Source organism: Carettochelys insculpta, chromosome 1 (genome assembly GCF_033958435.1).
Source record: "Carettochelys insculpta isolate YL-2023 chromosome 1, ASM3395843v1, whole genome shotgun sequence".
Classification (NCBI taxonomy): Eukaryota; Metazoa; Chordata; order Testudines; family Carettochelyidae; genus Carettochelys; species Carettochelys insculpta.
In genome coordinates, this window is record NC_134137.1 from 201,519,794 (window position 1) to 201,534,889 (window position 15,096).

Consider the following 15,096-nt stretch of genomic DNA (forward strand, 5'->3'; position numbering starts at 1 on the left):
GGCTAAATATGCTGCTGCAATAATAAGAAAGGCTTTAGATTCTTTAGGGGTTTCTGAGATTTAAAAATAAGCTCTTTTCTACCTGGCTTACCTATAGTTGATGATAAACTGTTACAATACAGCCAATATAGACTTTAAAGTACTACATTTTTTTCATCTTCGAACATTTTAAATTCAAAGTTGGATGATAACAGACCACAGCTTTATTGAATCCCAAAATCTGGACGTTTTAAGCAGATAGCCCTTTCAAGTTAAATGATAGAGAAGTTTTCCCTTTTCCCTCAATAGTGCCTGTACAATGTGCTGGTATCTGGGTCCCCTGAACTGAGTTCCTGTTCAGCAACCATTCCAAACTTGATCCCAGTACAGAGTTATGAGCAATCCTGTTTCCTCTTCCAGGGATCATTCGATACCTGTGCTTACTGATCACATTTGGACTGGGTGCTTCGGTCGCCCCCATTCTGATGCCTTACAACCACCCAAACTAGCTAGCATCTTGCAGTGACTGAAAGTAGATGCTACTATCTACATCTTTAGTTGGCATTCTCAACACACCAGTAAGTTAACTTTCATATCAGAAAGCTGTCCCCCTTCTGTCTGGAACAAACGGGGCGGCATTATAAATACAACTGAAATGTCTTAAAGTAATCATCACAACAGTTCATTTCCTCTTGATACACTTTTTTGCCTAATTAATCTGGCTCCCCACCACAGATACCAAAAGAAATCAGATATACAAAGAATATGCCTGGCAGCACATCTCAGGTCAGCCATGTCCCTTCTAACATTCCAGGCAAGTTTCTGTCTCAAAATTTCCTCCTAACTGGTGTGACACTGCACCCCATATTCTTCATAGTAGTATGACTATAATATGATGATATATTTATGCGTTCGTTTGTCTGAGACAAGTCATGTGAGGTGTCATTGTAGAAAGTTATGATTTACTGGACAAAATTAGTTTCTTTGTATGCAACATTTTTGTATCTGAAGATATAGATAGTGAGTATGGATCTCTATTTCAACTCTGCTTACTCTGGAAAACATGCAGTGTTCCAGATCCCACAGTCATGAGGCTACGTGGTACTCATGGCTCATCAAGAAAGAAAATGGACTGTGGAAAAGCTGAGATTTCTAGTAAATGTTTCAGCCAGGTTATAAATATTAGCTGCTATCACTCAACCAGGGCACGTGACCACACCACCAGGAACTGACTTTTGGGTACCAAAAATCAACCCCTTGAGTACATCTTGTTTTCTCCATTAAAGCCAGTACCAAGTAGCACCCTGATTGCTCCTCTCCAGAAATCAATCTTCTTTCCCTTTCACCTAGAAGAGAACCTGCCCCGGACCAAGTGCTACAGCCCTGAGCTGTTGCAGATTAAGGCATACACCTCTCCACACAGCCTGACACAACCACTTCAGAGAAATGTGGAAAAAAAAAAAATTTTTGAAACCTGTTCCCAAACCTCTTTTTTTTTTTTTAACCCTTTCTGCTACCTCTTGAGATGTGCCTCAAGGGCTACGTCTACATGTGAAGCCTACATTGAAGTAGCCTATTTTGATGTGGCGACATCGAAATACGCTATTTCGATGAATAAAGTCTACACGTCCTCCAGGGCTGGCAACGTCGATGTTCAACATTGACGTTGCGCAGCACCACATCGAAACAGGCGCTGCGAGGGAACGTCTACACGCCAAAGTAGCACACATCGAAATAAGGGTGCCAGGCACAGCTGCAGACAGGGTCACAGGGCAGACTCAACAGCAAGCCGCTCCCTTAAAGGCCCCTCCCAGACACAGTTGCACTAAACAACACAAGATACACAGAGCCGACAACTGGTTGCAGACCCTGTGCATGCAGCATGGATCCCCAGCTGCGGCAGCAGCAGCCAGAAGCCCTGGGCTAAGGGCTGCTGCACACAGTGACCATAGAGCCCCGCAGGGGCTGGAGAGAGAGCGTCTCTCAACCCCTCAGCTGATGGCCGCCATGGCGGACCCTGCTATTTCGAAGTTGTGGGACGCGCAACTACTACACGGTCCCTACTTCGACGTTGAACGTCGAAGTAGGGCGCTATTCCCATCCCTTCATGGGGTTAGCGGCTTCGACGTCTCGCCGCCTAAAGTCGATGTTAACATCGAAATCGTGCCCAACATGTGTAGCCATGACGGGCGCTATTTTGAAGTTAGTGCCGCTACTTCGAAGTAGCGTGCACGTGTAGACACAGCTCTAGACAGCCAATGTCAATGTTGCCTTCTGGATTGTCAATACTCTTGGTACCTAAGGTATTTTTAATAAATTTCACTCCTGTAAGATTCACATCAGAACACAGAGTATGCATCTGACAAGGTGTGTCTTTGCCCACAAAGGCTTATGCTCCATATATATATATATATATATATATAAATTTCCTATATAGTGCTCCAGGCCTTCGCATTGTTTTTGCAGACACAGGCTAACATGGCTACCCCTCTAATACAAAGTACATTTTGGGTTGTACATAGATCTGTGATATCATCGGCTACGTCTACACGTGCAGCCAACATCGAAATAGCTTATTTCGATGTTGCGACATCGAAATAGTCTATTTCGATGAATAACGTCTACACGTCCTCCAGGGCCAGCAACGTCGATGTTCAACTTCGACGTTGCTCAGCCCAACATCGAAATAGGCGCAGCGAGGGAACGTCTACACGTCAAAGTAGCACACATCGAAATAGGGATGCCAGGCACAGCTGCAGACAGGGTCACAGGGTGGACTCAACAGCAAGCCGCTCCCTTAAAGGGCCCCTCCCAGACACAGTTGCGCTAAACAACACAAGATACACAGAGCTGACAACTGGTTGCAGACCCTGTGCATGCAGCATAGATCCCCAGCTGCCACAGCAGCAGCCAGAAGCCCTGGGCTAAGGGCTGCTGCCCACGGTGACCATAGAGCCCCGCAGGGGCTGGAGAGAGAGCATCTCTCAACCCCCCAGCTGATGGCCGCCATGGAGGACCAAGCAATTTCGACGTTGCGGGACGCGGATCGTCTACACGGTCCCTACTTCGACGTTGAACGTCGAAGTAGGGCGCTATTCCTATCTCCTCATGAGGTTAGCGACTTCAACGTCTCGCCGCCTAACGTCGAAGTTGGTGCCGCTACTTCGAAGTAGCGTGCACGTGTAGACGCAGCTATCATGTCCCACCCTCATCTCATGAACTTTTGAGAGTGATCCACTTTTTTCTCACATATGCATTTCATGTATGGAGGCTGGGATCAGTGAGATGGGGAGGCTACCGACAATAAGCAGAGAATCCTCAAAAGCTGGACAGATGTGATTTTTACAGTATCCACACTCAGTGTGTTGAACAGGCCTCAAAGAGGAAGATCAAATGAATCCACTGAATTCAGAATTTATTTTTTAAAGCAATTTGGTGTTAAGGTGGTTCTTTCATCCCATCAAAGTGTAAAGAAAAAGGATGAGAAGCTGATGCTTGAATGAGTAAGATCTGCTCTGATTCAGAAGTTCTGAATGTGAATATTACAACATAGGACTCATGTTTAGTTGTATTGTGTTAGTACACCGAAATTCCTTAGGTACTTAAATGGAACAAACTATGCTAGAATGATAATGAGCAGAATTTTGAATTAGCTATCTGTGGTATCCAAAAGAAATTATTGGATAATTCTAATTCCATATTCATCTCCTTAGGCACATATATTTCAGTGGGACAATTCTATTAATAATTTCAATGGAAAACCTGAAGATTCTCTGAACAGAACTGCATTTTTGGCCTGCAGATTGTGGAATTTTTCCTTAGCTTGCTACCCAGATATACACATCACATTCACCAGTATTAATGGCAGTTAAAAACATAAATCCTCACAAAACCTTGAGATAATGTATGTGCCCTAATGTTTCTGCACTGTAGAAGCAGTTCTTGTAAGATTCTGGCAATAGTAAATTACATGTAAGATAATGGGTTAGCCCAAAGTGAACTCAAGGCTGTAATTCACTCGAAGGAATGTGCTCATGTTACAAACTGCAAAAAAAATATATAATACACAGTTTTTTAAAATTTTAAACAACATTATTTCCTAGTTTATAGACTGGTTTCCAATTTACAGCATTATTTTATGTAGAGTATTACCTGCCAGAAAAACCTATGGTCCCTCAAAATGACATTTTTTGTGGGTAAATTTTTTGTATTATCAAAAGTTTTGTTATAATATTGGTGATAAAATATAAACATGGATCATGTAATGTTTTGCTTATTTGATACAGTTCACTAAAAGAGTTCACTACAGTTCACTGCTTCTGAGACAGTCTTGCTTGTATATGCCAATAATTATTCATAGTGGTAAAAATTAAGTGCCCACATTATGATAAGACAAAATAGGTGCCATATAGTTTTTTGTATAAAACAAATGGTTGAAATGACTTTAAAAACTCAAGAGTCAGTACACAAAAATAGTAGAACCTCCTAGTCCAAAAAGGAATCAGGCACTGCTGTGCTGGATTAGGTCAGGGGTGTGTCTAGCCAAATACCCCAACTTTAAGGGTTTCTACGAGTTTCCAAGGAAGGTACAAGAAACTACATGGTTGGCAATGAAAGAATTACTTCCAGGGGAAGCATCTTTCTAACTCCTGGTGGTTAGATACTGGTTTATGTCTATAATCATAAGGGTGCTTGATGGTCCCTTATAAAATAAATTCTATCCTGTCTTATTTAGCTGCCAGTAGCTAAACTAGGTTTATGCCTTGGTGAATACCACAGATAAACATGTCACTCCTGGCCTAATGCAACAATCGCATCTCCTGCTGGTCTAGCACTCATGGAAGCACTGGACAATCGGTGATCCCTCTTATTCCCAATGGTGTTGCTTTCCTTTTGGCTACTGCTGATCACCAGCAGACCATGGCAGCTTTGTGACCACAAGGAGTAAACAGGCACTTTTCAGCAACCTGAAGTAGGGTTAGAGAGGTCTTTGGAAAATACCAATGGACCTTTCCTGTTCCTTCAGTGGAGGCTCCTTGGTACTTCCTTTGGAATTCAGTCCAGTTGCAAGAAGCAAGAGACAAAGGCACAGCCTTGCTCACGGGGAAGGATAGCTCTACTTCCTTCCCTTCCATTCCCTTCATGATGAGAAGGGGATAGAGATGAGAGTGATCTTTAAGTTAGCAAAAGGAAGTGAGGTCCACTTTTGCTTATTTTCCATACTTGGCTTGAATGCCACTGTGGTGGTTACTCTCTTAGGAACTTCTGCTGAAAAGGTGGGGGAGTCAGATGCCGTGGGCTTGAAGACTTCCAGCTAGTTCTTTCTGTAGGATTCATACCCCTGGCTGTGGCAACTTGACCTTACATCCTCTCGGCAGCAGGAGAAGCAACTGGGTGTGGAAAACATCAATAGCAAGTGGACAAGCCGTGTCTCCAGCTTTAACAGTTGGGAAAAGAGCCAGGGAGGGATGATAGCAGACCTCATGCTGCTATGCATCAGAAAATTTTGGAAACTTTTCAGTATGTTACCAGTTTATAGACACACACATAAAACCCATATTTTTTTTGGAGCTAACTCCTGTTCAGGAGCATCATCATATTTTTTTTGGAGCTAACTCCTGTTCAGGAGCTTCATCTACATTGAAGTCTCACATTCATTCCATTATCACAGAAATATGTTCATCTGGAGTCCTTTGGGAAAACACAAGAAGGGGCATAAACATTCAAAAGAACCCCAGAGGATTGGTAAAAATGCTACTGTAGATTTCAGGCCATGCAAAAACCAGAAATTCTATTCCAAAGGTACAGGAAACCACACAAGTTGTACAAGATAGGGAACCTTGTTTTCTGACTTTGTTGGTGCTCTAAAAAAAAAACGGGGGGGAACTTGATGCATCCGATACAGAACTATTTTGAAGTCGAGCAGCTGTGGAAACATCTGGCTATGAGTGAACATTTTATCCTAGGTTTTGCATTTGCTATGCAAATTCCACCACAGTTACTTTGATTACTGAGGGTAGCAAGGATTACCAATCATATAAATTTGCAAATAATAATGGAGTAAGTTGAATCCCATCATACAGTGGTGGTATTTGGACTTGTCTGAGTTAGTAACAAGAGTGTCTTCTTGCTGTAAAGAGCAATTACATGAATTTGAAGTAATCTGGATCCTGGTTCTTGAGCCACTTGGAAAAAGAATGCTGACATAGTGCAGATCCGACATGCCACGGGAGAAGCAACTGCCCAGGGTCCAGTAATGCAAAAGGGCCCAGGGCTGCCACTGACACAGTTGCCTCAGGCCCTTTAAATAATGGCCAGAGCCTGGGGCAGCATGTTTTGGGCAATGCTGAAGGGCTAGCGGAAAAGGTTAGCTCTACTTCCAACCCCTCCATGAAAGGTTCCGCCCCTTCTGAAAGCACAGAACCTCCTCCCCTCACCTTGCCGAGGGGCCCGGCCATTTTGTCAGACGCTGTGTTCAAATAAGACAAGACTTCCACTGCAGTTCACCTTTTTCCCCCTGCCCTTTTTCACCTATTTGTGTATGACATTGTTCTATTTACTCTTATTGTTACCCTCACCCTAACGTTTTGTCAGCATAATTTGTCTGACTTTTCATGATCTGGTTTTGCAGCTCTGATGAGCTGTTAACTGTCTAATTGCAAAATTTTGTTGGCTATTTGTACACTTTGAAGAAGGCAGCAACCTATGCAAGCAGTATGTCTTATCTTTCTGTATTTACTATTTTTATGAGTAGTAATTGAAAAAAAAAATCAGAAAAAACCCAAACGAGCACATCACATTTCCAATACGTTATCTGCAGCTCTTCCCACTCAGAGTTAATTGGTTTGCTCTTTTTTCTGTTTATGGGATTGCCATCTTTCTCTGTTACATCTTTTGCAAACTATTTGTAGAATATACACAATGTCAAAAAGGGAAATGGCCTTGAAACAGTGTGTGTGCAAACTGATTACTACAGAGTGAGCATGCTAATACCAAAACCCCCCAGTCTTCAGAGATTTGCTATTAGTTTGTCTGAGGTAATTTTTTCATTTAAAAAAAAATAAGAAAAAGAAGAAATCTTACGATGATACCATAGGATTGACTCCCTGTCCCCAGCAGATTTCAGATGAAATACTCTAAGGTCACCAGTTCACTCTGCAAAAGCACTGGGGAATTACTGACCCTTAAGCAGTATCATTTTCCATGATTGCCTCTTCAGAGCCTTCTGTAATGCACCAGGCTCACTAACAGATAAATGACCAACATAAAAAAAACTTATATCTGAAAATAATCCTAATATTATGTACACAGTGAATGAAATGAAACTGGTAATATATTGTTAAATCTATTGGCATTTACTAATGTCAGTGTTAATTGGCTAACTGTCGTAATTTCACAAATCAGCATTTGAGAGTGAGAGTGAACGATGGGCTACATGATCCATTTGTCAGACAACATTCCTGCAAACTCAGCCATCTGCAAAGGAACATGTAATGTCTGCACTTTATCTTTTATTTTTTTCCTCCCCCTCTGGTGCAGTTGGATAAGAATGACAAGAAGAGGCTATGTGAGGGATCCCCACTGAGTTTCAGTCATAAATTATGTATTATGCAGACAGTATTCTGCTGATGTTATCTGATCCCCAATTCTCAATTCCTTGCTTTTTCGTCTATCAATAGCTATAGCCAGATTTTCAGTTGTAAAACAACTAGGACAAAACCAGAAACCTTTTCCATTTAATAACCTCTGCCAAGCAAGAATAAGGTAATATTTTTTCATAACTGTGATATCCTCAGGGCTTTAACAGTCTGGGAATACATGCACTGTTATGCAGTTGATAACACAGAAGCAGTAAAGGTGGGATGGAATAAACGTCCCTGAATATTAAATAGGGAAATGCCCTATTTTCAGAATGAGCAGTATAAACTTGATGCTTTGCATTTTCATATCAGTTCTCCTCTGATCAGGACAACTTTTGTTTTTCTTTTTTTCCCCTAGACCCAAATGCTTTGGCTGGACAGACTGGACCTGACCATGCCCTCATAGGAGGAATAGTGGCTGTAGTTGTGTTTGTCACGTTATGTTCTATAATTCTGCTTGGACGATATCTGGCAAGACATAAAGGTAGGACAGATTTAATCACAGTGCAATCATCTTTTGCAGCTATACTTCCCCCTATGATGACTTTCACCTTAAACACTCTCCTCTCCTCCCCTCCCCCTTAGATTTCCACTTGCCTGGGAAAACTCAGGCTCAGAAGCAGCATCTGGTTTTCACTGAGGTCCTGCGTTTTTACCCAATTTTGCAGTTGCATTAATTGAAGCAAAAAGAATTTGAGCAACTTGCTTAAGGTCATGTAGTGGGTCAGTAGCTAAAAGTGATTTAGCACAAACTGTGCTCTAAGCACTCAGTTACATGTCCTTCTTTTTAATAGTATATTAATTCAGCAGAATATAGATGGCAGTGAATGAGGATTTAACAATCAGAAATCATGATAAATCTTTAAATACACATTTAATAGCTTGTGCTGAATATCAGGGTGAAATCCTGATCCAACTGAAGTCATCATGAGGTTTCAGTTTCCTCCAGTGGAGCCAAGATTTCACCCCTAAAACCTGACTCCATTTTTACACTAAGCTTACTGAGGAGAAAACTTCCATTAAAGTCAATGGGAGGCATATCTGAGTAAAACCGAACAGATTATAGAATTCAATCCTGGTATTGTTAAAAAAACAAAAACATTAATTATTCCTTAATGTCTGAAGGGCTGGTTATGTAGTAGATAACCTTAGTTTACCTTCCTTCTCAAAATGTGTTACTATTATTAAATCTAATTCTTTACAGGGGAGTCATGTGAAGACTACAAGCTGTAACTACAAGCTGATTTTTTTTTTTTTAATTTGAATAGAGCAGTGTGGAAAAATTACAAAGTTCTAATTAGTCCAGTGAAAATATGTAACCTTTGCTCTACTTCTTGGCTGAAAACAGATGAGTCATGCCATTGTAAATATCACTTTTCACAAAGTGAAAATTGCTTGTTGCATACTATTAATATTTTGCTCTTAGGCTGCTTAGCAGAGCAACGTAAAGTGAATGGGTTAACTTAATGCAGCTATTTCAGATTTTCACTTCTAGGGAATCTTAAATTATCCCAGTCTGTGGAATTAAAGAGCAGATACAAAAAATGGCCTATATCAGTGTGAGAATGCAAAAATAATTAGAAGTCATTTTTCAAAAATGTGTGTTTAATGAAATCTCAGCCAAAGTTAATTTTCTTATACATATAAAACACAGTGATTAATTTAAACTACTGTGTGCTTCATGACTTTTGAGATAGAAAAAAATATGGTTTGGAACATTTTATAACATTTTTGTGCCATGGATATGAGCAAATGTATGTGCATATGGCACAAGTGTTGCGTACCGTAATTACTGCTTGCTGAAATTAGAATGTTATATGTACCAGTACAGATAATACTAAAATTGTGTATCAAGTTCTGTTCTGCATCACTCCATTCATTAAAGCAGTTGGATCTTCTGTCCATAAAAGAATCTACAGTAAAATTACTGTTTTTTATTGTAATGATTTCCATAGGAACATATTTAACAAATGAAGCTAAAGGAGCTGAAGATGCACCTGATGCTGACACAGCCATTATCAATGCAGAAGGCAGCCAAGTCAATGCAGAAGAGAAAAAGGAGTACTTCATTTAGATGCAGACGTAGATTCTCTGAATTTTACCTATCAGGCTGACTGCTGGAGAAAACTGGCTATCATCTTTCAGAATTCATTTCTGCCATCTTCTGCAAACTTTATTAACCTACATACATGCTATACAAGTAGCCAGTTTATGCCAACAATCAGTTGTTGACAGCATCATTCTTTAATTACAGTACCATCCACAATGCAGGACATTTCTTGTTGCCTAAAATTCATATCCATTGCTCTCTTAACATACAGTGCTTGAATATACAGCCTTAACAGTGCTAATCTTCATTTTAAATCATGTTATTGAGTTTTCTACATTTTTAAATGTTATATAGCTTTCTTATTTTCCAGTTTTCTTTTACCGTGGTCCTTATCAGTATGTCATTGGATGATTCTCATAACAAATATTATTCGGTAAGGAACTAATGTATTTACATATAACATTAAATCTAAGATTAGCGTTTACAAAGAATGTTTTATACATGTCTATAATTCAAAGGCAACCTGCTTTTGAAACATATCCCCTAGGAACCAGAAACAGAAAACATTATAGCATAGTTTCTTGTATGTTTGGTTAGGTGGAAAAGGAGTATCAATACATTGTAAAAATGGCATCTTGATACTAATTCCATGCTTGGGTAGTAATTCTATCATACTGTATATCTATACAGATTCTGCTGAGTTAGATAATTGTAGCTTCATTCTGAAACAAATTTATTCAGCCCTTTTACTGCTTTTTGGGATCACAAGATTAGATATGTTTCTATAATTTTGATTTTAATAATTTATTTGCTTCATATGGACTCACCTGGCTATTCAGATTTGAAGTGTTCACAGGGCACAACTGCAAGGCATTGTCCTATCTGTATATAATGCATATAATAAATCCAAGTAAACATTATTTGATACATATTTAACTTTTTTGGCTATAGCTAAGTCAGTCACAAGTAAGCATTTTCTAATGTCCATTATGTCCCTTTAGATATGACAAATAATATTCAGAATAGATAACATGTATTAGTATTTTGTCTGTATGTCCTAGCACTGTTCAGCAGCAAACTTTTCTAGTTCTTGTTAATTTTTCTTTGTTATACAATGGAAGCACAATGTTATATGGAAAGGTAGTTTTAAGCTAACACCCCGCGCACAGCCTCAGGTTTTGAATTACAACCACATCTGATTAATATCCTTAAAAATACCATTATGTTGCTAAATTCTCAGATTTTAATTTGGCAGTTCCACAGCTGCTTATATGTGTTGGTTTGCCAAAAAAAAAAAAAAAAAAGAAAAAAGAAAAAAAAAAAAGAAAAAAAAAAGAAAATGATACATGTTTTGTGTATACAGTATATGGACTAATTCTTTATATTAAATTCCTGTCTATGCATTTTGTGGGGTAAAAACTTATGTCACAGTGAATGATAGAGAATCTCTGCCAATGCTTTTAGCTCCATGGTGAAAGTCTCATGTTCTTAAATATGACAACAAAACATGATAAGCCCAATGGCTTATTTCCTCTTCCACTGAAATAAAAATGGTGCCAGATCAACTCTCGGTAATGATTCTATACTGGAGAAAGAAAATCTGTATACTGTGGAGTTCATCTCCCTCTCCCAAGTGTTGCACCTTTGAAAAACAATATTTCTATATGGTTGCTATACTTGTGATGTCTAAAAGCATGATGGCTTACTGTAAAGGATCATCTCTTGGGATTTATTTTTATGTGGGGGGAGGGAAAATCTGAATAGATCATCATGTATTAAGATAAAATGGAAGATAAAGGTGCTGTGTCTGATTATTTATCGGAAGACTATAAACCTGTTAAGGACAATATAGTATTTTAATTGTTTTCTTTTTGTTGAAACATTTATCTTGTTAATTTCAAAGAAAAAGAGGGCAATGTTGATCAAGCAGCACTTTTTCAAAATATACAAAACATAAATAATATGATGTGGTTGAGTGTTAACATAATAAATCATATACAGTATGACATTTTAAAGAAATAAGTCTGCATTGATGTGATTGCATGCTTGTTTTTACAGTTCACTCCATTCCATCTGTGGAAAAATGCAATAATATGTTAATATAGTATGGTAGTTTGAGAGAACCAGGTAGGTGCTACTAGACACACTGAAACTAGATTAGGTTTACAAGATATTCATGTCTTTCAAAGCATACACTTTTCAGAGGTTGGCAAAGGAAACAATTTAGCATCAGAACAGAAAGGTTCTTGTCATAACAGTATATTGCATTAACTGCATTACAATACTGGTGAATCTCAGTCTGATTAAGTACTGAAGGCTTAAGCCAACAGACGTGAAACGTTCCACCTAATTCCGTGGAACTACTCATATGCTTAAAAATAGAAGCTGCATCTACACGTGCCCCTATTGAGGAAGAGGGCGCTTCCAGACTCCGAATCATGTGGCCATATGCTAATGAGGCTTGGGAGATTTACATCTGCCCCTCATTAGCATCTTCCGGGCTGCTCATTACCATGCCACTTCTGGAGGAAAGGGCATGTGTAGATCAGCCTAAGTGTTTTGCTGGATCAGTGGCTCTTATACTGAAGTGGAACTGTTCATCAATGCTGCTTTTACACCTTTCTACATTCTCTCTTAGTTGCATTTTGCTTGAATTGTAGAATCGTTGTTGCTTAAATCATTATTTACCATGATGTCAAGTGAGACTTTCAAACATATGAGCACCTTTAGATGTCACCACTCAAAGCCACTGCCTTGTCAGTGTAGTGTAAAAACAGCATTGAAAAATTTAAAAAAAACAAACCAGAAATAAACTGGACTGTTAAATTACATTGGTTGGGTTTTAGTTAAAGATCTTAATGTGTGTTCATTTTCAATAGATTTCTGTTTTTCCATGGTCTTGCATCTTATGATTTCGTTTATGCAAAGTGGGTGTAAAACGCTACCAGCAGTGTACATGAGCTGACAAATCAAGTAGTTATTTTCATCCATATGTTCAAATGACTTCAGTGGTTGTAAGGCAATGAAGTGCCATTCCCTTTGTAAGCAACACTATGGACCACTTGCAGCTAAGTATAGCACTTGACGGATAAAACACATTGTCTCCCTCCTTTATACAGAAGGATCCCATTCAGAGACCATGATATTCTCAAGAAATCTGATAAATAAGTAAAATGAAAGCTCCGAATGGGAACCGTATCAGTTAGAATGTTAGTAAGACATCCACACTTGCAAACACATGCAATGTAATTTACTCAAGACAAGGTAGCTAAGTACTGCCCATTTACAATGTCCGATGATTATTTTTAACTTTCAAATGCAGAACCATGTTACTACTTTTTAATGCTTTGAGAAACATAATCATTACTTAGACAGGCACATGGCCTCACAGGCAAATGGATGCATCTTTCCATTATGTTTTGTGTCATCAGAGAATCCAAGAAGCAGTTTAAGGAACCTGATATTTAAGTTGAGGATCCGAATTTAAACTAGAACACTTAAAAATGTCTTCACATTTCTTGCACTGAGACTTCCTCTTTAAACAATACATGAAGAAAAGTAACTTTTCTAAATACATGGAAGTTCATGTGTATTTTCATTATAGCAAAGTATATATATAAACTATCTCAATGAAAAGAAAGGAAAGGATCATCTGTAATTATGTAATTCAATTGATTGTAAACAGCACTGAATTTACCATGTACGCACATGTACAGTAGCTATTTTGACAGTTACAGTGTAGTTACATGTACTTCCATGTAACATAGCAGTTATAGTGTAATTTAGTGCCACTTATTGTAAAGTGTTACCAAAAGGAAAATGGAATTCTTACCTTTACTAATCTATCCAAAATAAAGGTAAATTTATTAAATTAATACCATGAATATGACATTCCATTTCTTTAATAAGGAGGTGATGTACAATTTCATGCTCATGCCACATCTCTTCTCACCGCCTGCCTAGATTACTACAAGTGTCCAGTCTCCTCATTCTTCCAAAATGGTAATCTGATGGACAAACAAAAAAAAATTAGCTACTTCAATTTGAATCAGCTGCTAACAGAAACAACTGAGTAATGCTTTTTATTAAGTGGCACAAAGTACACACTAAAAACTATGCAAAAATATAGGTAACTACAGTGTACTTACATGTAAGTATCTTGTACTTCCTCTGTATGGTATTGGAAACCCATGTAATTACAATATGCATTTTGACTATTTTAAAAGAGGGGAAGAAAAAAAACAACCTTAAAGTAATTAACTATATACATGCAAGAGTCATGCTTAATGCAATATGCTTAATTCCTCTACTTGCAATGAAATTTAATTCAGAATAATGCATCTCTGTCCTCCCACACCTCTAGCTCTGTCTCCGCTCTGTTACTATTTAGGTTCTATTAGAATGCATTGAAATACTCTTTTAGGACAAAGTAAGAATTCAGTTCCACTAATGCCTTCTCTACCAGAATACTGCAAAGTTGGCAACACTGCTGTAATCTCTTTTTGACTCCAGAGAACAAGGCTGTTCTTTTTGACTTCTTGGGGGGAATCTAGCATGCTAAGATACTGAAGTGTACTGCCTGGTATTTTAGACTGAACAGCAGAGAGAGAGAAATGGAGAACTGCATTATCCTAACCTCTATTTTGTTTAATCACCTCATCTGGAATGTTCACCGTTTCTTTCACAGTACTGTCAGGTATTCTTACATTGGGAGTATAATTGCTTCCATCAAAGTATAAAGGAAGCCTGTAATGATAAAGTTAAGTTTTTTTTTAAACCATCAGTTTCGTATCACTGATATTTTTCTTCTCACTGTTTTCTGTCATTGCCTTCCAAAAAGTAATCCACTGGAAGTAGTGAGAGAACATGTCACAGCAAAAGAAGAAAATGAATATTGTTACATGTAATATTGTGAAACTTTAGTACAGGTGTGAAGAGCCCACAGCACACCAGCCATACTCGGTTTGTCAGGGTTAGCTGCTGGTGGAACAAGAGATGGTTTGTTTACCTGAGAGTCTGAGGCATGGAACCCTGGAGCTCCCAGTGGCCACTGTTTGCCATTCCCAGCCACTGGGAGCTGCGTGGAGTAGACATGCCTACTGATGTTCAGATAAACCATCTCGTAGCCCACCATCTACTTACCATGATGAACTGGGTGCAGTCCACAGGCCAAAGGATCCGCGCCGCTGCTTTGGTGAATGCCATTTCTACATTTCTTTGTTCTTGCACATAATATGATTTATAAACATTGAACAACTCCAGGTAGATGAAAAACAGGAATTGAAAACATGGGTTTAAACTGCCTCTCACTTTAAATACCACCTATGAAGTGTCTTTGTACATTTAAAAATCATACTAGGTCTTAGAGTTAGTCTGTATAAGGGATAATTAAGCTTTCCTGTTCATACTGAAAACAATGCGGCTGCA

General features: G+C 38.7%; 1 protein-coding gene and 1 long non-coding RNA gene across 3 annotated transcripts in view; one reads left to right on the forward strand and one right to left on the reverse strand.

Annotated features, from left to right (window-relative positions):
- Positions 1-10,497, forward strand: part of CADM2 (cell adhesion molecule 2) — a 1,036,826-nt gene extending 1,026,329 nt beyond the window's left edge. For both annotated transcript variants that reach the window (XM_074997734.1, XM_074997742.1), the window contains 2 exons: positions 7,978-8,103; positions 9,575-10,497. In XM_074997734.1, the coding sequence (XP_074853835.1) occupies positions 7,978-8,103; positions 9,575-9,693 (245 nt within the window). In that variant the 3' untranslated portion in view covers positions 9,694-10,497. The remainder of the gene's footprint in view (positions 1-7,977; positions 8,104-9,574) is intronic.
- LOC142014725 (uncharacterized) lies at positions 7,092-13,639 on the reverse strand. Its single transcript, XR_012646027.1, has 3 exons — positions 13,502-13,639; positions 10,497-10,551; positions 7,092-8,087 (listed from the first exon to the last, which is right to left on the reverse strand). It is a non-coding gene; the product is annotated as an uncharacterized LOC142014725 (long non-coding RNA).
- Positions 13,640-15,096: the final 1,457 nt, after the last annotated feature.